At 38.9% G+C, this 24,320-nt stretch overlaps 1 protein-coding gene and 1 long non-coding RNA gene across 7 annotated transcripts; one reads left to right on the top strand and one right to left on the bottom strand.

The window, feature by feature from the left end:
- Positions 1-339: 339 nt before the first annotated feature.
- LOC137197170 (carbohydrate sulfotransferase 15-like) lies at positions 340-24,286 on the bottom strand. Of its 5 annotated transcripts, XR_010931360.1 has the most exons (11): positions 24,075-24,286; positions 11,177-11,821; positions 9,788-10,127; positions 8,480-8,623; positions 7,418-7,574; positions 7,039-7,195; positions 5,159-5,306; positions 4,692-4,971; positions 4,019-4,067; positions 3,681-3,826; positions 340-2,881 (listed from the first exon to the last, which is right to left on the bottom strand). XR_010931360.1 is itself a non-coding variant. In XM_067610377.1 (9 exons), the coding sequence occupies exons 3-9, from the start codon at positions 11,648-11,650 to the stop codon at positions 4,781-4,783; spliced, it is 1,611 nt and encodes a 536-aa protein (XP_067466478.1). In that variant the 5' UTR covers position 11,651; positions 11,726-11,821; positions 24,075-24,286; the 3' UTR covers positions 4,152-4,780. The 5 variants fall into 5 exon arrangements, 2 of the variants coding, with proteins under 2 accessions (XP_067466478.1, XP_067466476.1); XR_010931359.1 differs by having other exon boundaries at positions 340-3,826; XR_010931361.1 differs by lacking the exon at positions 4,019-4,067 and having other exon boundaries at positions 340-3,826.
- Positions 18,158-23,059, top strand: LOC137197172 (uncharacterized). 2 transcript variants are annotated; one of them, XR_010931363.1, is made up of 3 exons: positions 18,158-19,625; positions 22,413-22,555; positions 22,885-23,059. It is a non-coding gene; the product is annotated as an uncharacterized lncRNA (long non-coding RNA). The 2 variants fall into 2 exon arrangements; XR_010931364.1 differs by lacking the exon at positions 18,158-19,625 and adding an exon at positions 21,171-21,757.
- Positions 24,287-24,320: the final 34 nt, after the last annotated feature.

Here is a 24,320-nt window from a genome sequence, read left to right as displayed (position 1 = left end):
AGTTTGAGAAATTTTCTATTGCACTTCTGATTTGGCTGTGAGATTTGCTGATTTTGGGTGCGTAAGATGTGATGAATTTGAGTGAATGACATGGCGTTTTCAGTCCATACTCCTGTCAGCTGTAACTTAACATGACTCTGATACGTGCTGCCTCTCAGCAGGCTTCTGGAAAGCTGACCAATCAAAACAGAGTGGGCTCATCGGGAGTGGGGCCAAAGAGACAGGAGCTAAAACGGACTGTTAGAGACGGACAGAGACAGATGCTTAACTGATTTACAGTGTTTCTTCGGTGTGGAACAGTTAATATGACCTGTCATTGTTTTAATCCTTGAGGATGTACCCTCTCTTTTCCCTCCAACTTCTATTATGCCTCCTTAAGTAAATCTGAGGCTGCGTTTCATTAGTCATTCAACACGCCCTCGTTGACTTCCCCTCGGCACTTGCCCTCGGGGAATCCCTGCTGCCAAGATAAGTGTCATTCCATTTCTCTGGAAAATTCAAGTGAACTTCGTGAGATTGACCCTTTGAGGATTGGGGGAGCCAGTCATCAACGATAGTCACTCAGCACTGCAGATCATACACTGTGCATTTCAGTTTCTCATCATTTCCGCTATGATGTCAACGCTTCTGATTTACAGTATTTAAAACAGATGTTTGTGATTATAACAAACAGAAAGAACATCTGAGCAAACAATCTACAAGTGTAAGTATCAATATCCAGATAATCAGAGTACCCATGTTACTGAATTATGCTGTTTAGCACACCATTTCACATTATAGTAATGTTAGTAGGCCACCCAATAGTGATTGTTTATCTTATCAAGGTACAGTACTGTATTTAAGGGCTGACTACAAGGGCAAGTGGATTACATTTAAATCCCCTGCTCCTCCCCTGCCCACTTTCCCTCTGCTCTCGAAGTGGCCTCCATGTTACGTAACACAAAGGGCTACTACTACTACAAATGAAACACAGCGTAAGCTCCTGCTCTAGGTCTATGCTGATTCTTGGCTGGACCACAGCAGGCCAATACTTTAAATGCGAAAGTTTGTCCCTGACTGACTGAACGACTGAGTGACTGAATGATGAAGTTACACCATTGGTCAGAAGGCCGACCAACTTCATCAACCTTGGGTGAGTGTCGCTACTTTCTATATTGGTCATTTCATTTTTTGACCTAGTCTTGTTCTTATTCATTGTGTTTAACAGGTATCAACAGGCAACAGTTATCAATTAGTCAACAGGCATCAACAAGTTCTAGAGCTGGTTACCGTTTGCCACAGGCCTTTTTCACAGCAGATATTTTGACTTGTCACAGCAGAAAAAACACAGGTGTTACTGATAACATTAACGATGACTCAGTTCAATTCAAGTGTCCCAGTAAGTCATAACCGTGTGACTGTGAGCCACCATCATTTGATTATTTATACCTGTGCTTTTCCTGCTGTGACATGTCAGAAATACAAAACACATGTATCTTGTAGCATATTTTAAGATTGAATGATGTAACATTTACAGCTTGTCCAACTAGATTACAATCATTAATTCAGTACTCTGAATTTGTTGATTTTCAGCTGTGAGCATGCATTTGAAGCTAATATGAGGCTTCAGCAGCCAAGATTAGTCAAATCAAGTAGATATCTCAAAGTTAGTCTGTTAAGAGCCTGTGAAGATATCCATTGTTTAACTAACTCAGATGACTGAAGCCTCATATTATCTTCAGATAAACTTTTAAATACTTGTTTTGCTCAAAATAAGGACTGTGGATTTTGTCCCTCATCACTTACATTGTGAGCACAATTGAAAGGGATCTTCTTATCAGTCAGTATGAACAGGAGGAATGATTACAGTGAGCAAAAACTGTTTCAGTGTTCTTATGGGCATCTGGCTATTGTTTTAGGGAAGACTTGTGAAAAATTGTGGGCCTGTCCTTTAATGTGCCCTTGAGCAAGGCACTGGACATCAGACTGCTGGCAGTGAAGCTGCTCAGTGGACAGTAGATAATGATTTTTTCTCCTCTGCACCCAGGTGTGAACATGATGAAACTGTGAAACTGGGTGTGAAGTGGGATGATGCAAGAAAAAAGCACAGGCACTCAGTGGACTCTCACATAATCCTAACTCCTAAAATACACTCGCTCACACCTATGTACACAATCCAATGTCTTACGTCCTTCACAAAATGAAGGAATGTCAAAAGACGTCTTATCGGTTTCTTCCACCTTTGAAAATCCTGTAGAGGATTTCCATCAATATCACATGAAGAGGCTAATCAGCCATACCTGACTACCTTTCTCTCACCAGAGCATCAGTGCTTCAGCCCTGAGGATCCTGAGACTCTGTCGTCATCTGAGAGAACAATCACATTGTAAATGCACATAATCAAAGAGCTAAACATGGTGATTCTCCTCCACCGCTGCTCTTCAATCTCCGTTCTTTGATTTCCTTTCCTCAGTAAGTGCATGTTGACAGTGACAGACGGAAAATGTCACCTGTAATCTTAATGGTGTTAAATGTAATGGGTTGTCTACCCATCAAGTGAGACACAGTTAAAGTAATAACCTTGAAAATTTTCATTTAAATACAACATCTGTTAAGTCACTATCTGTCACCGAATGATGTAACACAATGGCGATTGAGCCTATCGCCCACTGATGAAAGCTCTTGCATTTGCAGTATTACGAGTATTACGAACTGGGTGTCGGTGGCGACATTCCCAGGAAAAATAATAAGCGGCTCACAGTTAGTGACGTGTTTTCCATCACCCAGCAGTGGTTGGTCCGCCAGAGAGGGTATACAGAGCTAACGTAACACACTCGATCTTCAACTCACTTGTGTGTAAAGCAGCATATTGAAGTCACAACAGGCAACACTGTTTGGATCCCTGGAAAGTAAGATCCAAAAACACACCTGTAATTACTGCTTATCGCCATAGGTGCTGCCAAAGAGAGCAAAACGGAGATGTTCGAGATTGTTACTTTAAGGGATGTAATTTTCTCAAATGACAGTGAGTAGGTCTAATGACACAACTGCAGAAAAAGTGTTTACATGAGTAACTCTGACAACATAATGAGACAGTAATTCTATTTAAACTGAAACTGAATTTGTCCCCAAGACAAGGGATGTGGAGACAGTTCATTACATCACATACAGTTTTGAGGATGAAGCTAAATGAGTTTTATTTCACAGTATCACAGTGCTGCTTTGCATTGCATTTCTGCAGAAGTTAAATCAAAGTAATTCTGAATATTTCTCACATTCTGTGTTGCTCTTGACGTGCAAGGGCAATGCTTGAATAAAAGAACATATGACATCATATAATAACACTCAAAATAAGAAGTCATGAAATGCATATGAGCGTCTGGGGCCAAAAAATTAATTTAATCTGTTTTGTGAAAATGACTTGTGAATTATTCAGAGATGAACATTTCTTGCTTGAGGTGTCAGTTCAAAGTAAGGATGCACAATCTTTATTCAGCACATGTGCAACATTGCAACATTTTATCCATATCAGACATAGGCTGATGTTTTGTGTGTATACACATGTGGATATATTTGGTATACTGTGGCATACAAGAAGGGCATTTTCGCATTGCGCTCTTTTGATTTATATTTTCTATCTATGCAATTTTCTATGTAAATATTTGGGAATGATTGTAAATATATATAATTATTATAATCACCTGCAGGGATTTGATTGTGGGGTTCAGTCTGGAGCTGGGAGGGCTGAGTCAGATCATCAGGGAAATTCATCTCACCTGGTCAGTCTGCCTCTTACAATCCTTCTCTCTCCTGGATCCCATCCCTTGGGTTCAATTATATTTGGTTTCTGTAAATGCACCATACAGGCTTTTTATGTTTCATTATTGTGATAAAAGCAGCCTGAAGATACAGCTAATGTGCCCTCATGAACCCCAAGTGACAAAGGAAAAACATTATTTATAATTTTGTAGACAAGAATTGATGCTATATTAATGCTATATTTTAATCTGTATTGTATAAACACAACACAATGAAATACCTCAGTGACAGCATGTCTGCATGGAGCAATCAGAGGTTTGGATGTTGACCTGTTGGAGTTATGATCTGTGTTTTAGTGCCCTCTTGTGATTTCATCCCAGAACATCAACATACAAACACCACTCTGTACAAAATCAACTTCAAATCATTTTATTGCCATTTTTGTTTTGTTTTTTTTAACACTTCAACTGCTGTTAGTTCACTTTCCCAGACCCATTTACTGCACAATAGTCATTGTAGTAATATGTAACCCTCTCATTTGAAGCCTTCTCTTAGATTATATGAAATCTAATGTTACAACTTTCTGTGCTTCTTTCCAGCTAAAAATCTGGGGAAATAGACAAGAAAAATGGGACAGTAGATGTTTCATCATATGAGAACAAAGCTCAAATCACAATATCATGACTACATTATATTCAAGCCTGCCGGTTGATCCATAAATGAAGTGAAAACTTTATCAGAGGTGTACAGTTATGAATCTGTAGATTGTAACAGTGCATTTTGAGTAAAATGGCTTTCCAACACTGCTGAAGTATTTTAGAAACACAACATTAGTTTATTATCATCACTCTGACTAATTCACTTGATTCGTCACACATTCTTTCAAAAGCAAATAAATATCACAAACAAAACCCACACACTCACTCATATAATGCCACAGACAAATAATTCACCTGTGTAAGAGTTCTCCCACTGTAGATATTTTTTTGTCGGTAATCCCTGCTTTAGTTCTTTCTCTGGTTTCTTCTGTGCTTGTGCTACTTCAGGTGTCACTCCAGAGGAAAGCCTTGTTTTCCAGCACACTGGCCAGTTTATGGTTGAAGGGCTGATGAAATTCCCTGAGGAGATCTCTGGTGGCTGGAAGCATAGGACCAAGGTTCCTGTCTGCTGCACGCCGGGTGTTAGACATCGGCCGTTTGGTCAGTGCTGCCTCCACCTGCTCCGACAAAGGACCTGCGAAGATTATGGGACACATCTGAAACCTTGCAAACAATACCAGTTTGGAAGATGGAAAGTTTAAGGAAGAAATAAACAAATAAATACATAACCAAGAAGATATAAGCTCATTTTTTAAATTCTTAAAATCTATGGCTTAACTTAAATGTGCAGCATGTCACTGTACAGCTTTTTTGTTACATACCTACACTCAGATAATCAAAAACTTTTTTGATTGTCACTTTCAGGTTGGCTGCATAGTCCTCCAGTCGAAGAACTAGAATCTGCTCTCTGTGGAAAACTGTCAGCCAGTCCAGTAAGAAGACGATGTACATCCCCAGATTTAGCCGCACCTGTGGGGACGCATCCAGATAAGTCAACATCATACATGTGGTGAGATTGTTTTTTTGTCAAAATTCTGTATTCAAGGTCAAGAGTGAACTTTCAATCTCAATTTTTTAGCAAACGTAGACAAGAAGTCCTTAAAGTGTTCAGAAAAATTGATATGTGAACATTTACAATATCACCAAATTATTATTTTATTGTCGACATGTGCATTGAAAAGACAAAAAACAAAAATGAACTGATCCTACTAACTAGTATTGTCTGTGTATCTGAACCCTGATAGAATTTATTCATCTGTATCATTGACCTCCATTGTTGTCCAGCAACAAAAAGCTCATCAATGATCGATCACACAGCTGCACCGGATGATATGTTCCTTCCATCAAATTTGAGTATGAAAGTAGTTGCCAGTAAATGCACCATTTACTACTTGAGTAAAGTTTGCTGAAAAATACGGTGCACAGTTTTAAGAAAAAACTGAGCATTTTTAAAAATGAAAGTATATTTTCCTGATCTGTTTTTAAATATTTACATATTGAGTCAAAGCTTAGCTATAGAATATAGCAAGCCTTATCCTTTAAACAAACATCGCTACCTTTGCTGGTTATTATTAAAATTATTCAACAGCAGTTAGCAGCAAGTGTAAGCTATAAAAGAGCTCTGGAAATCAATATTTTGATATCTTTCAAAATGACACAAGACAACTAACAGCTTCAAACACACCAAATTATTTGAGTCCAAATTGCTGATGCATCAGTTAATGAAAATATATGAAGAAATTACACTCAACTCTTTTTTCTTTTTTTTTCAGTGAAGTGTGCTGGTGTTAGAGCTTCATACATACAAAACTAAAACTAATAAATATAGACAAGTAAAATGTTTGCACACCATGGCTTGTAAAGAAAATATGAATTAATGATGTTGTGGGCTAAAACCTCAGTGCACAGATCAAAAACTGTTAAAATAGTAAAGGAAATATGTTTCAAAAATCATGAAAACATGCTGTTTTGTCATAAATTGAAGCTAAGAAACAGGGGATATGATGAACATAGTAAATGGAGTGAACAGATACTTCTGTCATGCAACCTAATGTGACTTTAAAGTCTTCTTCACGGGGTAAATGTCTCCCTCATTTGGCGAACCGTGAAATTACAGTAAGAGTGAGACAGTTCAGTGTTTAATCCAGCTGCACTGACACTGACAGTCCTCAAGAGGGTGCCACAGTGCAACACTACCCACTGAAACCATTCACAAGCAGCATGAAACAACATTTTACATATTTTAACAACCCATCCAAACTCATCCATAACACAAGAATCATGTAAACAAAATCTAAGGGTGTTTTTTTTCTGAATGTTTTTGTTCCAACAGTTTCAAGCCGAGCTGATTGCTGCTTTTACTGAAGTAAATCTCCCAGGATAACAGTGCTGTCACCTACATGTTGTGATTAGGGGCAACCAACCGACAGAGCTCATAAATCAACGTATTCCTGCAGGAGCGCTGTCTGATAGGATATATGCTGAAGGGTCTGAAGTGAGTTTCAGCAGCTAGTTGATAATATTTTGGACTTCAGTGTAGTAACATCCATTTAAAGATGTATCTGAGGACAGGTGGAAATCCTCAAAGCATAAAGTGAGTGTTTATTGATAGGTATAAATATATATACTTATAAAAGCTGTAATTATTCTCATGTAAAATGATATTCAAACAGTTAAAAGTGAGGATATCATTTCAGCTGACCGGCATTGCGTTGGAGAGGTTGGTGTTGTAGACGCAGGAACGAAGGGATCTCTCCGAAAGGCAGGACTGAAACAACTGTATGGACTCTATGACCTTTTGATGGAAGTCCTCTGCTGACTTGTTGGCCATTTTGAAGTACAGGTAGTCAGAGTAAAGCCTGGGAACAGAGTGAAACAGAGTTGTAAGCCAGTTGGAACTACAAAATGACATTCTGCTGGATATACAAGAAGGTTTAAAACAATTATGTTCTGCAACAATGATAAATTACAGGAAAACTGTTTAGGAGCAATTCAAACATGGAAATTATTTTTAATGAGCACCACAGAAAAGTGTCCATCATCTAAACAGGCAGCTGTGTGGTTGGATTTCTCTACATTACCTCTCTACTGGATCTCTAAGCATGATGATGATTTTGGCACTTGGCTGGACTGTGTGGATAAAGTCCTGGGTCAGGAATGGGGGTTCTGTCTCCTCCAGGTCTCCATTGATATAGCTCCAGGCTTGATTGTCCCACATAGTGGATGCACTGGCTTCACCTGTCAAGACATTGACAGTCTTAGCATCACCTTGGGCATCAACAGTTCATTTTAAAATGCAGCGAGTGGAGCAGAAACACAGACATCATGTGGCAAAGTTGAGCTGAATTTCAGGCCAAAATAAGCATGAAATGTTAACAGTTTTCTTATCTGGGAACATTATGTCTCCCTAATCTACTCTCGAACAGATTTGTGATAGTCCAGCTGCAACTCTTTAGATTTTGAAAATTAACTGTATAATTTATTATGAACGCTCATGCAAAATCCAAATAAGGATCAGCAACCAAAGCCAAGCAAGCAGAACATTCTTATCAGCACATTTTCATGAGAAGATGAAACCACTTTACAAAACCATGTTAATAAGGATTGTGCTTTAAAAGATTAATACTTGTTCACTCCAAAAATGTAATTTATTTAATTCCATGTTTTGATAAGTAGCGATTATATTCTTCTGTCTCTCAGAGCCAGGTGAACAAGGTTTGAGTCATCTGATTTATAATCACAGATGCATAGAGAGCAATTAAAGGTGATTGTGACAGCACCCTGCAGTGTATGAGATACTGTGAATACTATCACATACACTGGGTTTTCCCTGTCAGACTACAGAATACCTAGAATAATGTGAGCGGTATTTCCCTTTGGCTCTCCATATGATCACTGTTGTGCTACTGAGGTCAGAGCCATTTGTGGGGAATCCACTGAAACTGAGCCAGGACTGACAATAAAGGCAAGGCAGACGAATGAAACCTGTAATTTGAATCATGGTCAGGATCCAATTGTTTGGCTGCTCAAAGGTCCCCAGAAAACACCGCATGAAAACTCTAAAGGCAGCAAATTCTTCCATTTGATGCACAATGGCCGCTAACAATACCAAATCATACCCAAACACTTTCGCATGTGTTCACCTGTTATGAACTGGAGTGTGCTGTGGTCTCCAGATGAATTTCCACTGATTCTTCCTTGGATGTTGTGTGCTGCCAAGTCAAACAGATCCAGGTAGTCTTCCACAGGAAAACTTTCCTGGAAGCCATCTTTGAAACGGATATAACCTGCACCACACAGTATGCCAAAATAACACTCATTATATGCTCATTTATAGACTACTTAACCATAAAATTCATTTAACAGATTGTATAACCTTTGAACCCGGTTGAAAAAACTGAGAATTTGTAAAAACCTCTGTTTCTGGAGTATGATCAAAAGATAATTGCCGAATGAATTTATAATGTATTATTAACTAAGACATATATGTAAGTATATATACTGTTACTACGCAGCACTGTCTGCAGGCAGCTCACAGTAAAAACCTTCCAGGGAAGGGAATTAATGAAGCCTTTTATTAATGAAGCAGCTGCAGAAGGCCTTCACTAACAGTGGTGGTAGTGTACTGTAGCTTTAGTTTGTTTTTTAGCTTGCAGACCAGCAGTATTTCTATATTTGGGCATTTATGTGCTGCTGAATTAGAATTTATTATCATAAAATAGTCTCTATATGGATGAGTAAGGATCCAGCAAACCCTGCAACCCTGAAAAGGATAAGCCGGATAGCTAATTAGCTAATGGATGGGTGGATTTTTGTAGAATTGTAAATTCTGAATTATAATTTTATGTTTCAAATGTGTGTGTGTGTGTGTGTGTGTGTGTGTGTGTGTGTGTGTGTGTGTGTGTGTGTGTGTGTGTGTGAGTAAAAACAAATACTTTTAAGAAAAAAAAGAATATCCTGTGAGGACAATAAAATCAGAACCATAAGAGAAGAAATATGGACACAACTATAAAATCAGTGGACAGCTGACATGAAAAGGTTTAAATGATAAGTTATGTTTGCTGATCTCACATTTACAAACCCTAGAAGACAAATTTCAATGAGACATAATAACAAATACTTGACCTCGAAACCTTTGCAGCACTGTAGTGAGTCATTTCATTGCAAAAGAAATATGATGAGAACAGGCTGCTTGAGTCTGTTATTTTATGTCATTAGATGCTGAAATAAAATGGGACCTGATTTTAATCAGTTGTGAAGTCTGTGTAGAAGTAACGGGTTAATCAAGTCAGAACTCCACTACTGTGTATTGTTAATTATACACAATACTACTACGGCTGAAGCCTACATTGTCTAATAATCTATTATTATCCATCACCTGGCCTCCACAAACTTTATCCAAAATCGTCAAAACACTTTTTAGAATAACCATCCATCCTCTGATGACTTACCAAAGCGTTTCCTGGTCCACCAATGGGGCTCCTTCATGGTGTTGAACTTGACCTCTGGGTGCAGCAGCAGTCTGTGAAACAAGTCCGTTGTGCCACACTTTGGTTGACCGATGATGTAGAAGTACGGCAGGCAGCGCAGACGAAACCATTTGCCGTCTCTGTGGATTAAATACTGGTGGAAGTTGGTCCTCAGGTGGTCGCACACAGTCTTGAAGCTCTTTGAGCGCACAGTGAAGAGGTTCCTCTTGTACAGATCAGTGCTGAGTTTACTGGTGAACTCTTCATACCAGCAGGGGCTCTTGATGCCAGGCAGGAACTGGCGAGGAATTGCAGTGAACAGCTGTGGTGAGAGACACAAGAAAAAATTAGCCAAAAAACTGAAATACCTTGCAATAATTAAAGCCGTTTAGTAGCCTAAACCCTGAGTTTTGAAGGTCATTATTTTTATATCCCAAAATGTATCTTTTGATGACCTGTGGCTTGACAGACAGGTGGCCGATTTTATATTCATATAAGCCAATTATTATAACTTCTTATTACATAAAAAGTGTCAAAACACAACTTAAAACCCACATTACATGATTTTGCAGCTTCAGAATTGATACATCATCACCTATTTGTCCTCTTTGTACAGCTGTTAGTTGCATTATGTTAGAAAAAGATATTCATATATCCAACACTGACACTGACTCACTTGTGTCGCCACCTCCATAATTGTGTTTTACAGCGTAACCGCCAGATTTGATGAGGCTTTGGCCATGAACACTGTAAAATTATGCAGTGTAACGTGGAAAAATATGACGAGGACATAAACCAAACACAGGAGAGCTACTTTAGCGCATAGAAACAGAGGCAGCAGGCCCTTAGCAACACTTATCAAGACGTGTAACCTGATATTTACTTAAAAACACAACAAACTTTGGCTCTAGAAATGTTAAGTTAAATCAAGACGTCTGACAGTCTCAACAAACACCGGTGATTATGAGCTTCACCAAACAGTCATTATAGTAACTGAGGGCATATGGTGAGGTGTTTGTTATTTGTCTGTCTCCTACAATTCACTTGTGTCTACAAAAAAATAAAGTGATTATGAAGTGTAGCGTGAAATATCATTTGTCAACATATTTTTCATTCATTGTCATTACTGGGTGAAAACACTGTGTCATCGTCGCATCCTGGAAATAATAATAATAAGAAAAGCAGTCTTTATGTTAGTTGGTCTAATATGTAGTTGTGAGTTTGACTAATAGGTTTGATAAAAGAGTGGGTGAAATTTAGCAACTCAAAAAGGAGCATGAGATCATTTCAGTTAAGTAAAAACATGAAAATCACCATTCTGACTTGCAAGAGTTTCAGATAAACAAGATGTGCAACAAACCACAGACTTACATGGGAGTCGGTTCCAATGATGTCCTTTTCATCAGGGACCTTCCTGGATGTATATTCTAGCTTGGAGCCGATTATCTTCACCAGCAGTTTCATGTGTATTAAATTCTTTTCAGAAGAAACATCAGCTGCCGCTGTGCTGGTTGGGATGACCACAGGTCTGAGCTGATAGGGCGGAGGGGTGAACAGAAGTCCTTTCATGTCCCATGTCAGGATATAAGAAGCCACGATGAGGAACGTCAACGTCAAGCCCAGAAGGAAGCTCACCACTTTGACTTTTGAGAAGCTTCGCAGGTTAGTCAGTGACAACAGAGGAGCCCACTTGACATCCGGATTTTCAGGCAGGTTTGTCTGCCTGAAGTCAAAAAACGTCCTGACGGGCCTTTTCCCATAGATTTCAGCCATGGGCAAGCTGTGGAGGCTGTAGGTGGGGTCTGTTTGGGTGTTGCTCCCATATTTGCAGTCTGATAGTGGCATACTGTCATGGAGGCAGAGTCAGCATGTAGAAAAAGAAGCTGATAAGTGATTCTCTTAAAAAAGTTCAAGCTTCACCTGCAGGAGGCTGTGTCCACTCATCATGGTTTTTAATCTGCAGGTCATCATTCGTCTTCATTTCTTACACGCTCCCGAGTCTTTCAGCAAGGCCTCCTGTAAAATCGGAAACAGTTGTTAAAACAAAGCGCATGGCTATTTTATGAGTTCCGTTTTCTTTTTGCCAAAAGTGCAGCAGTGTATTTCCTTTGAAGTATTTTAGTCATCTCCCATGATTCCAAGAAAGATGGACTGAACATGTTTAATATTAGGGTATTTGAGGGAGCTTTATTCGTCCTCTGAGGCATCAGTGTGTGAATTTCAAACTATACTTCTTTCTTTAGCAGAGAGTCACCTCTAAATTGTTTGAGGTCAGCTGCAGAGTGTGTGTGGTCTGCTGGATGGAGATCCTTTGCTTTAGGTTGAAGGCTATATAGCACATGCAAAGACAAGCCCTACGGAGAGACCTTCAAGGTCAGAATAATAGTTACTCTGTAATTCAAAACTAAAAACACACGATTATTCTCTGTGAGCTAAGAGCCTGCTAAGAGCTCTATTTTGTTAACCTGAAAACATTATTCTCCAAGATCAAGGTTTTACACAGAGACCAATGTTAGGTATTGATACAGGTGGACAAGCAGTGTGCACACATTTTGTTTTCTTTTTCCTGCCACCTGACTAAAAATAAAGCAGGCATTATTATTTCTGGGGTCGTTTGCTAATAAATTACAGACATCGAAGTGTCAAATGTTTTTAAAACACTTCCCTGACACTTCATAAACTAGTAGCATATTTCTTTTTCTTTTGTTGCAGTTTGTAATATTTGATCCCACTGGACCAGGAAATGAAATCCACCAGTTGGAGTTTCACTGATTTTACAATGTTTTTTCTTACTGAGCAACAGGGGCCTGTTAAAGTGCAGCCACAAAAACATTATGTGACTCAATATATTCACAGTTACATCATTAAAGGTGCAAAACCAGAGTATATTGAAATGCCACCCCAGTCCTCTCATGATACGTTACTTAATTTTGAAATGGAGTTCCATGAAACTAATTAAACTAATGGCAGTAATGCTATTTGATCAATGTAAGAAAATGAGAGAAACTCACATCAGCTCACCACCATTTACTTATTGCAAAGACAGTGCAGCCACCCACAGAAGTGATTAGTATGCTCCCATCACAACTGTAGGATTAGCTACTTGCTGTAGCTTGTACTGAAAGCAAATTTACAAATTCTCTGTCATTGCTGTGAACGAAAAACGAGCCTTAAAGGAAATGTCTTAAAACAATAGGCAGGTGCCCAAATGAACATTGAAGCAGGCTTTTGTTGCTGTAATCATTTCTCCTGTTTATACTGACCAATAGAAGATCCCCTCCAATGTAAGTTACGGGGGACAAAATCCACAGTTTTGACAGACAATGTATTTAAAAGTTTATCCGAAGATAATATGAGGCTTCAGCCATCTGGGTTAGACAAATAAAGTTGATATCTTCCACAGTCACAGTCTTTTTAGACGGACATTGTTTTCCTGTTCAGTTGCAGTGGAGGTATAGTAACAAAAAGAGGTAAATTGGCAATAAAGACAGTAACCTTGAATAATATCTACTTGACTAATGTGGATGCCTTAAGCATCATATTATCTTCAAATAAACTTTTAAATACATTTTTCCACAGAAGAAGGACTGTGGATTTTGTCGGCCATCACTTATATTGAAAGTGCCTTACGACAGGATCTCTTAATGGCCAGTTTTCCTGAGGGTTTCCTGAACTAATAAAGCTTAAAGATCCCCTCCAGACATCTTGTAAGATATACAAAAAATACTCTGCTTGAACGATAATGTGTGTCTAATATGGTTTTTCCACATGATGTCTCCTACTTCACAGAAAAGTCCATTCTCAGTGTTTGCACACTGGAGGTTTCAAGTTACATACTGGACCACAACTGGCTCCAAACCAGTTGTGTGATGTCACAAACCGTGCTCGTAGGTAAATGATTTGAATTCAAATTTAAGGTTAGCACAGAGAAACTTTCCGCCTTGAGCAGATGAATGTCAAAAGAGCTTTCAAATGTCAAACTCTGCACACAAATCATTCTGCACAGTGAAGCTCAAATATCCAAATGAAGGAACAAGAAGAAAAACAAATTTGAAAGACATATCTCCATTTTATGGAAGGGGGACTTTAACCAAGTCTTCTGTATCTCTGGAGGAGAAAAAATTAACCCGATGATGTCATCAGGCAGCATTAGGCAGGGAGAGTCTAGTACAATACACTGTGAAAGACAAAATTGCATTATGGGAAGCGTAGGATCCAGTGTTTTTGGAGCTTGACCCACACTGGGGACTAAAAGTCAGGATATTTTGGCCTCTGCTGCTTCGATTCTCATTTTAATGTGTTTATGGAGGTGTACTTGTAAATCACTGGAGTATCCTCTTTAAGACATTTTTTTAGGATAAACAACTAACAGCTGCACTCAGTGCTTGCTTGTAACTTCTGTACAACATGTTATTTTTTATGCTCACAGCCTTACCGTCATCCGTTTCAATGTTGCAACCATGCTATAAATTGGGACATACCCTCATGCACAGTCTGCATGAGTGCCAACATGCTGAAGGTGTGAACAAAGGACTTGAAAAGTCCACAAGGAAGCCCTCACACACTTGCAGATTTCATAATGGGACTGCTCTGAACCCTCACAGACTTATTAGGAATGCTTGCCAATGTCTGCGAGGCCACGTAGGCAGACACTGGGATTGAGCAAAGAACTTATTTTTGATCCCTCTGGAAGTGTTGCGTGCCTCATTCAATGAAATATCAGTAGGTAAAGGTGGGTTCTTTAAAACGCCACTGACACCCCTCCCTAAACGCAGCTCGAGTTATTAGTGAATGGTGCTGCTTCTGATACAAATCCTTCATATCAAATTCATATTTTTCCATATTTTGGTGTTGTTTTGATGACTTTTAATGATGTGTAAAGCCCTTTCTAGTCCTTCCTTTGTATATCTTTTTGTTGCATATTCTGTTATGAATCCAGGTAGTTGTTATCCTCTGTGTTCTCTGTAACTGTTAGACGCACAATATGTAATTTCAGCCACTAGGGGTCTCTCAATCAAAACAATAACAAAAGACGGAGTGTGATGACGGTGTGAAGTAGCAAGGGATCATGGGAGTTGTTGTCTTAGTTGTTAAATAACCAGCTTCACCGGGATAGGATTACTCCAGTGTTAATCATTCAGGATGTTTTTACTGGGAGCCGAATTACCTGCAGAGGTCTCCTCCTCTCCAAAACAAACGGACTCAGAGATTACAGGTAAAGACATTGAATGAAGCTGTTTTACCTAAAAAATCAGTGTTTCTCTGTCAATGTACAGTGACAACCGAATGTCCGGTACGGGCTGTTAGCCGAGCTGCTGCTAACACTTGTTCGGTTTATTTCTCTTATAACGTAAGATCCAGACGTTCAGCTGGTTTCTCCCGGGGGCGGAATTATCCGCAGAGATCTCCTCTCCAAAAACAAACGTACATGCAGATTAAAATTGTTAAAAGTACTAATTAAAGCTGTTTCACCTAAAAAAAAATCAATATTTCTCCGATGATGTTTGGTGACCACCGGACCTCCTGGAGGGGCTGTTAGCCAAGCTGCTGCTAACGTTTGCCTAGTTTATTTCTCTGATAACTTAAGATCCAGACGTCCAATGACTAAAATCCTTCATCCGGCTAAAAGATATAGTTAAAAGTGACCTAAATTTATCATGAAAATGTGGCTTACAACTGAATTAAAGTCAATTTATAACAGTTTGTGGAACAACCACAACGCCGATGTATTATTTTGTATATGTGTAAGTTACTCTTTGGTAGACGCCATTGTAGCGGACAAACACAGCGCTGCCATATGCATCTTGTGCGTGTTTACTCTTTGAAAGAGGAGGTATAACGCCATTGACATGCGACCAAATGAAACGGTCCGTGACTTTGATTAAATTACAATTGTTGGAAACATTTGGGATAATGTGAGTACACAACTCAACAAAATATAACATAGGTCTAGTTGTTTTTAGACATTTTAGTTCAGAATAATTACATATTATACCTTTAATCTGTTATTACCATAAAATATTAATGCCTGGGTAGAGCAAAAATTCAGAAGTGTGAGAGAAGAGAGAGATTTTAAAATGTGATAGAGAATAAAAAGGGTAGTGAGAGTTGAGGGTAAAGCACTGTGTAGAGAAGTGAAGCAGCAAAGATGAGAAAAACGGTGTCAGAAAGAGCAGAAAAGACAGCCTTTAGACCTCTGTGGTCTAAAAATCGATCTGTGGCAGGAAGCGAGCAGCAGGTGGGATTGACTGAGGTGAAATCACACCATCAAAATCCGGCTGACTCAAAATAAAAACCTGCATTCATCATTGCATCAGACGCCTCTGCTGTTCTGAGTGCACAAAATGTCAAGTGAGAATGGGATGTTTCTCATGTTATTGGGAGAAGTGTGTTGGGTTGTTTACAGTGTGAATATGCCAGATATCTGAAATCTTGCAGGAGTGGAAAGCCATGATGTAATTTCATCCAGCAGCTCACACAGTAGAGTTGCTATAAGCTAAATACATCTAAAATATACACACTGCATATTATCATCTAACTTGGTGTGCTGAGTTTATTTCTTCTCCTATGGAGCCACTGTATTGGCAATATCTTTCTCCCCTGTATCATCCATATTCTGTATTATTATATATTGTCCAGGATTACAATACTAGTAGTTCAGACAACTGAAAGAAATTGTTCAGTCACAGATGTCTGGAATTTGCAGAAATGTGTAAGTAGGATTCAGCACTCAATAATGTGAGATGATCAATAAAAGAGATAGAATTCCCTGCTTGTCTGTAAATGTAAGAAGGATACTTGTGAAAGAGCAGTGTGCAACCTGTGGAATATTTTATTTATTTGGGTTCATTCACAACACGTAGCAGTTTATACTCCATAGCATACAAAATCCACATCCCTGCTATCATGCAAAAATGTATTTTAAAGTTTTTCTGTAACTAATATGAAGCCTCAGCTGTCCAAATTAGTCAAATCAAGTGGACATCTTTCAACTTTCAAGTCTTTTTAGTGCCAAGTTCCCACTTTTTTTTATTATCCTTCAACCACAGCTCAAAACGAAAAACACTGTCTGTTGAGACACAAATAGGGAATTTTAAACTAATAAGATTACCAGCTCAGACAGCTGAAGCCTCATATTAGCTTCAGATAAACGTTTAAATTAATTTTTGCACAAAAAAAAGGACTAGATTTTGCCCCCCCATCACTTGACAGCACATTTGGGGATCTTTTAATGGTCAGAACATGAGGAAAACCTGAACAAAAACAAAACCTGTTTCAGTGTTCATATAGGCCCCCAACTGTTGTTTTTAGACTGACTTGAAATCCAGACTTGGATCCCCAGAGAATTCATGCTAATAATGCTAATGTTTTGGTGGCCCTTGACTTTTCTGTTAATATCACTGTAAGACCTCACATTTGTATACTAGAAATGTCGAAATTAAACGAGCAGCTGGCGATGGAATTTAAACAGCACAACTATGCTCCCACAGGACACTTTTGAGTGTTCCTCTTGCTCCATCCTCGGTTTAAAATGTCAACTTTGCAGAAAATATCCTATGAACTAATGTGTGGATTACCATGACATGTGCTGAATCCACTCAGGCTGAGTGGATAAAACCATTTGATGTATTGACCCATGGCGTTTCTTCTAATGCCACTCATTAGGTAAAGGATGCAAGAGCTAATTTCTTACATTTCATTGAGATTAATATAAACTCAAGTTTCTGTTCCAGATAATTAATAGGCTAGTAAACCTCACTCCTCTCCTGTTCCTATCAAATGATAACTGTGATTACTTTATTAAATGTTTTCAATGTATCTCTCACATATATATAATTAAGCCCACTTGACAAAGGCCTGGGTGATAGAGTTTAACACTAGCAGACAAAACCTCTTCTTTACATTTCTGCATGGATAACACAATTTAAATAACAGAGTTTGCTAGAAGTTCATTCATTCAAATTCATTAAAGACACTATGAATAGATTATTTTTATTTTTGTGTCATATCACTACAACGGTTCATCCTACAAGAGAAATGCAATTATACCACATATAAAGGGTCATAGGCCACTATGTGTTGAATGTGTGTGTTTATCAGTATATCCTGATATATTTTTGAAACCAGGGCAGACAAAGCTGAACATTTTCCAATTCTACACATAGTGGCTTTAATCATGTCTTAAGTATACAGAAATATATATAAGGCCACTGTCAAGAACTGTATATGAGAACATTAATTGGGTTTTTTTTTTAAGATGATGTGTCTTTACACTCAGTTTACTGTCCAAGTGCAGTGCACTCAGGTAATTGTGATTTGATTTGTCTCAAGCTTACTGAATCACCAAAAAGGTTTCAGTTAATTGAAAATTCTGCTGAACAATATGAATTACAACATGTCCAGCTGTGATACAGGTTCATATCAGTACTTTGTGGCTGTTACATGGCCAAACCATGAAGCTCATTATTTTTAATTAGCCCCAGCTGCACCAATTCCACAGCTGTGTGTCACACTTGCAATTCAACCTTTTACACTGCTGATAAACATTAACAATTACTACTGTCAAGCGACAGTCTATGTCCTTCTGTCTCCCTCTAGTCCTACCACCTTCAGATAGAAGTGACAGTATATTTCACCTTGATTACATTTACTATGACATGTCTGATGGGCTTTTATGGATGCATCGGCTTGATTTGTTCACTGAAATTCTGTTTTGGGTGCATAAATTGGGTGCAGGTTATGCCATTACATGCAAGCATAAACTCCCCTTACACACACACACACATTCATGCACACTTGATGCACTCAAACACATGCTCATTACAAACAGCCCCCCTGTCTTGCACCCTCTCATTTATCCCCCCTCATCTAGCCTTCGTGACAAAATTATGCCAATCAGCCTCAACCCATTCTGTGCTACGAAGATACAAACTGAACAGCAAATGAAAATCGTCAACCCCACGGAGCTCTTCCAGGGACAAAATACTGCATGCTGTACGCAGATGCACAGCTCTGTTTAGCATCAACATTATGAAACAGAGCTTTTACAAATGTGAAAATCCGCTGTGACCATAAAATCAGTTATAAAGAGGGGAGACAATCAGTTCCAAGAGGCAGCACTCCGTGCACACAGATTCTCGCCTCTCCTGAAACATGTTTTAATCATGTCTTCATGTTTATAACTGTGTAAACACATTCTGACCTTGTACAGTACACACTGTGACTGGGACTTGGCTGAATCCCAGCGTTGGGAGATGGGAGGCACTAGAGAAATCAATGCCACAAAAGGAAATAAGACAGCGTCCCTGCTGATGGGGAAGTCAAACAATGACAGATGGGATACCAAACTGCAGTAATATCAAAACTTTGTGGATGAAAATGAAATCAAGTCAATTTCAAGGACAGAAAACAACAATTACTTCTAGATGAGTATTTTTTTTTTTTTTAATTTCTTAGTCAGATTATGGACGAAATCTTGGCAGGAAATCTAAAAGCTCCCTGAGAGCACAAATTTCTCAGGAAGCAGGCTTCATCCGTCTCATTATGCTGGACTAGTCCTCCCTTTCCTTTAGACTTTCCACTAAGACAGAAGACGAGCGAGTTGATTTTCTATTGCTGAAGAATGATGTTTGCCTTCACAGGAATCTGACTCCTTAATCTCTTCAATAAACAATAGTACAGTCTAAACAAACCTGACATGTACTAAGAAAAGAACTAGAAATATTAAACCTCTTGTTTAACAATGGTGTCTGTCTTGATCAGGCAAGTCACCGCAGTCCACCTTGACATCTGGGGAACAGATGTGTCCCCCAACATGCATGTAAGTGTATATATTTGCATGTGTATGTTTTTCTAATAGCAACAGGTTGTTTGCTTTAGCAGCGCTTTAAAACCAATGTGACATTTATAACAAGCAGAGAACATCTGAAACATTTCTCCTACTGTTAAATTAGTGTAAGGGTGAAGGAGTGTGCAAGCCCTGAAGACAAAGAGGATGAGCTGGGTTCAGCCTGGGTGGTAATAACCAGATAAAAGGGTAATTCCAGTTTATTACAAGTTACAAATTTTGGACATTGCTTTGACTAGTTATACTACATTTTCTTCACCAAAATGAACTTAAAACCTTTAGGAACACAAACATGGTGACATCGCTAGACAATGAAGTCTGACAGGGTGAGAAACAAGTGCTCCGACAATTATACAGGTTGTAAACAAGCCAGCAGTTTAGCCAGATCATGTTAACCACTTTACTTAGAGGTAAAGTGAGTGCACACTAAATATATGAAATGTAGTAAAGGGGACATAACTGCTTCAACCTGCTCTGAACGCTCCGCTTGCCATCGACTAGATGTCAGTTCATTCATGTATGCCCACAAACGGCCATCTGTTCCATACCCTTTGTTGCTAAGGTTGTTCCATGAGTTATTTGCGTTGTCCACTTGCATATTTTGGATCAGATTCAGGCTCGAACATATACGAATGTGTTTGAGAAGTTTATATTTCAAGTAAAGAACAGGAAAAAGAAGCAGGATCTGATTTCTATTGTTTGTTGACGTAGCCTCAGGAGCTGGCAGAAGCCTGCTGAAGGGCAGCTTGTTGAAGCTAACCAATCAGAAGAAAGTGGGCTAAAACAGCCTGTTTCAGACAGAGGCTGAACTGAGGAGCTGCATAAGGAGCCAGTATAAGATGAATAAGGAGTTTTTTGAAGTGTGAATCATGCAAAGATATTCCAGTATAGCCCCAGAATAAAAATACAGACCTGGACAGACCTAAAGTACTTCTGTTGACTTCCCACACACATGAATAGCATAAAAATACTGCACTTATATGGCTGTTTGAGACATTTTTATTGGATCAAATTGTAATAGGCACTTTATGGCAAGTGTTAGTGTTACTTATCAAAAAGCATGCCTTGTTTTACAGTTATTTACAGAGGGTGTCAGGTGACTGGCAATTCCAGTTCAATTCCTACAATTCCAGTTGCATAGCACTGCCTCTGAGGATGTGATTAACTATGATGGATGTTTACAACAGACCGTTTGGGTCATAATTTATCCATCTTCCTACGTTCTCTCTTCCAAGTAAGTTTTGTAAGATCATCTGACCGCTTGTGTCTCTTGCCTCATCTGATGGATCTATTGAGTCAAATGTTTGCTCTCAGCTCTCAATAAATAACCTTGGTGAGCGCAATGTTATATTAAGTGATAGAAATAAAACTATAAATTAAAGAGACACATTTTAATAAACATGCATTATAATTTATTGTGCCCTGGGCCCTTCAAATTACAATATGTTATACAAATATGATTGATAATATTTCATTAAATTCTTCTTTTTGTTATAACTAAAACATGATGAAACTCCCTGAGCAAACAGCAGGGCTGCTGTGAGCTTTCAACTGCCAGAACCAAATGCTGATAACAAAAGATTGAACAAAAGTGTTTTGAATATAGATTATTCAAAGTGTGATTTAACTTATTGGGGTTTTTTTTTATAACACACAGATTCCAGTCTAAAGTGACAACAAAACAGTACAAATTCTTTATTTTTACTAAAAGACAATGAATAATGGGAAAACCCAGCCAGTTGAAGCTGGGCAGAGTAATTCTCCTGCTTGAGCACGTTATTCCTATTGATTAATCTAATCAATAGGCAGAAAGTGGCAAAAGCTCAGCTGGGGATTTGGTTAGCAACTAACGCTTGCTGTTGTCCTTGAACCTGACGCATGTATCTTGTTGAGTTGCAACCAGGAGAACATTTGGCTGACAATTATGTTGATGAAAAACGCTTGAAGAAAGAACCTGTCAGCGCCGTTCAACTGCCACTGCTTTTGCTTTTGCTTGTGAGTGTGTGTGTGTGTGTGAGACGACCTACTACTGTTGATCCTGTTTGCATGCGCAGCCATATGACATGTAGCGGCTTGATCATACTTTGGATTTCTTCATTACTCTGGTGAGCCAAAAGCTGCTCACACACTCCATACATATTTATAAAGAGTAAGAAGTAAAGCTAATAGGTTCACCTGTGAAAAAAGTCACTTAAATTTTTAAGCCCTTATAATTAGACTGTAATCTTTATGCGTCATGAACATTATTTTATTTTATGAATCACTCCTGTGCCTACATTTTGCTTGGAGCACTGCCTGATCCCACATTATAATGTTTTTATACATTAGGGAAAATATTTACCTTGGCTGGTGAATCAGACAAGATCTCATTCAGAGTTACAGCATGTATGCAGCTAAGTGTTGTTTGCACTTGTAGCATTTTATGAATGTTCGCTGTTGATTTTAAGCAATTTGGAGGTAAATTCTTTTAGCTTTCAGCAACATTAAATTAAATAAAAACTTTCAGTGTTTAAATATGAAAGTTAGTGGGGTAGTGTTTTGGGTAAAGTATTATAAGCTGTTATCTCTATAGAATAACTTTACTCTCTAATGTATTATGACTCATACTGACCTGAGCACATGTGCTACAGTGTAATTTAACATAATATTTACCATATATTTATGACTATGTTCATTACGTGTGTCAGGGTTGACAATACCAAACGTGACACATGTAGTCTCAGGAAGTGAACAGTTCCCTTTTCTCTTGTGATGATTTAGGCTACGTCAATCAAACGACTCAACTTTAAAAGGAGAAGTTATGCCAGAATCCTCCTTTAAATCAACTGCGACGAGGGAGAAAGTGAAACAAAATCCCAGAGAAAAACACCATCCATCAGACAAATTGCTCAACAGAAAAGAAGGTGTGTGCAGAACAACAGAAGAGTGACAGATGCGGATAAAAATTTGACTGTGCATCATCAGTTTTCATGTTAGAAATAATGCAGAGCTGATCTTGCATTACTGAGGCTTGTTGTCATTTCAGGTTAAAAACTACCGACTCTTGAAATAGAAACTCTGAGCTGTTGCCAAAACACTTTAGTATCACGCTATCCTCCCACATTCTTAATGCTCTATGTTACAGAATCCTTTTCTTCCATTTGTGGTGGACCCCCAGAGTCCAGTCTAAACAATCTGATATGGTACAACTCTCTCGCTCTCCTTCTCCCCTCTCCCTCTCTCATACTTTTAGCATTACCTAACCCTTCCAACGGCAGCCCTTGCCAAAAGAAGCATGGCTTTGACATCTCAGCAGCTCCAGACATTTGTTCCGCTAACTCGGGGGGAGCAACCTAAAGCCTTCTTGCCTGGCAGACCAGACAGACTGCAGGGCAGGGTGCAGCAGCCGGAGCGAGGTTTGGCCTGGGTGTGTGCGAAGTTATAGGGTGTGGAGAGGTGCTATAACTTACAAAGTGACACTGTATCTATCTCATCCTTCTCTCACTCTCAGGTCTTTCTCCCTCCAATTAACAATAAAATACAACTGCAGTGATTCGGAAGCTGCACTGTGAGGTCCACAGAGGCGGGTTTGTCCAAAGGTCATCTGCCTACCTGTCAGGACCTCCGCACTGCACTCTGAGCAGTGCTGTAGCCCCTTAGTCTAGAATTGGGAGAGCAGGGGAGGGAAGTGAACTAAAATGTCAAACAGAGACAGTGGATGCACAAACATCTCACACATCAGCGCATCTCACCCCAGACTTCCAGCCAAACAAGCTGGAAAAAGAATACACAAGTGACTTGGTTTGTTTGCAGTGATACATGAGAAAAACCATTTAGGTGTAATGGAAGGAATTAGCCTAAAAGTAAAATCTAAACAGACAATGTTCCAATTTGTTATGTTACAATAAACAGAATAATAATCAGTAGATCAGTGCATGATGTTGGCGAGCACGTTTACAAATGTTTACAGCAGTTTATCTTTGCCTCATAACACAGCCCTGCTTGTGGTTAAGCCTCTGGTCAACCAAGAGTCTTTTACCCCCCAGAGGAATGAAATATTCTGCAGCTGAAATTTTAACCTAGAGGAGGTCAATTTCCAGCATTAGTACAAAGTCTTAAACACACTGTATCACTTTTGGGGACTTTCAGGCTCATTTCTGACCACTTATCAAAGAATTTGCATGCAGTTTTTTGATAATATCTTTGTTTTTTCCTACTGTTTCAGTCAAGCTCAGGCTGTTATTCAGTGTGCTGTCTATTTATTGCTGATTTTTAAAAAGGTGATTTTATTACAAGAAATACTTAAAATCAGGATTAAGAGCTTTTAAATAAAGAAAAACATAATTCAGCTAAGGAATAATCTCTAATCACACCGGAAATGTAACAAAAATCCTTTCTCAATCTTCTTTGCAATCAATAACCTTGTTGAACAAAGATACTCACAGTGGCGTCTCTCGTGTAGCCGCTCACGACCCATGTTGACCACCAATCAAGGCAATCCAAACGACTTGACAGGTGTCTGTATGAAACGCAAATGAAATAAATGATGAGAGCTTGTATCCCGAGCACGGACGACAATGTTCATGTTGACAAACGCCGGCTGGGTATTTGACACGGAAATGCGAGACTTTCCGGAGTCTCCATCGGACTGAGCTCCCCTGAGCGCACCAGAGAGTGGAGAGGAGAGAG

The sequence above is a fragment of the Thunnus thynnus genome, chromosome 14, assembly GCF_963924715.1.
Source record: "Thunnus thynnus chromosome 14, fThuThy2.1, whole genome shotgun sequence".
In the NCBI taxonomy this organism is placed as follows: domain Eukaryota; kingdom Metazoa; phylum Chordata; class Actinopteri; order Scombriformes; family Scombridae; genus Thunnus; species Thunnus thynnus.
The sequence above is the reverse complement of the archived record's forward strand: the minus strand, read 5'-3'. Positions and strand labels throughout refer to the sequence as shown.

Bases quoted from the DNA above. Each gene is read 5' to 3' on its own strand.
- LOC137197170 (XM_067610377.1), bottom strand. From the start codon at position 11,650: ATGCCACTATCAGACTGCAAATATGGGAGCAACACCCAAACAGACCCC. The intron at 10,128-11,176 runs GTAAGTCTGTGG...CTCTCACCACAG, and splicing joins TCATTGGAACCGACTCCCAT to CTGTTCACTGCAATTCCTCG. The intron at 7,575-8,479 runs GTGAACACATGC...ATGTCTTGACAG, and splicing joins CACACTCCAGTTCATAACAG to GTGAAGCCAGTGCATCCACT.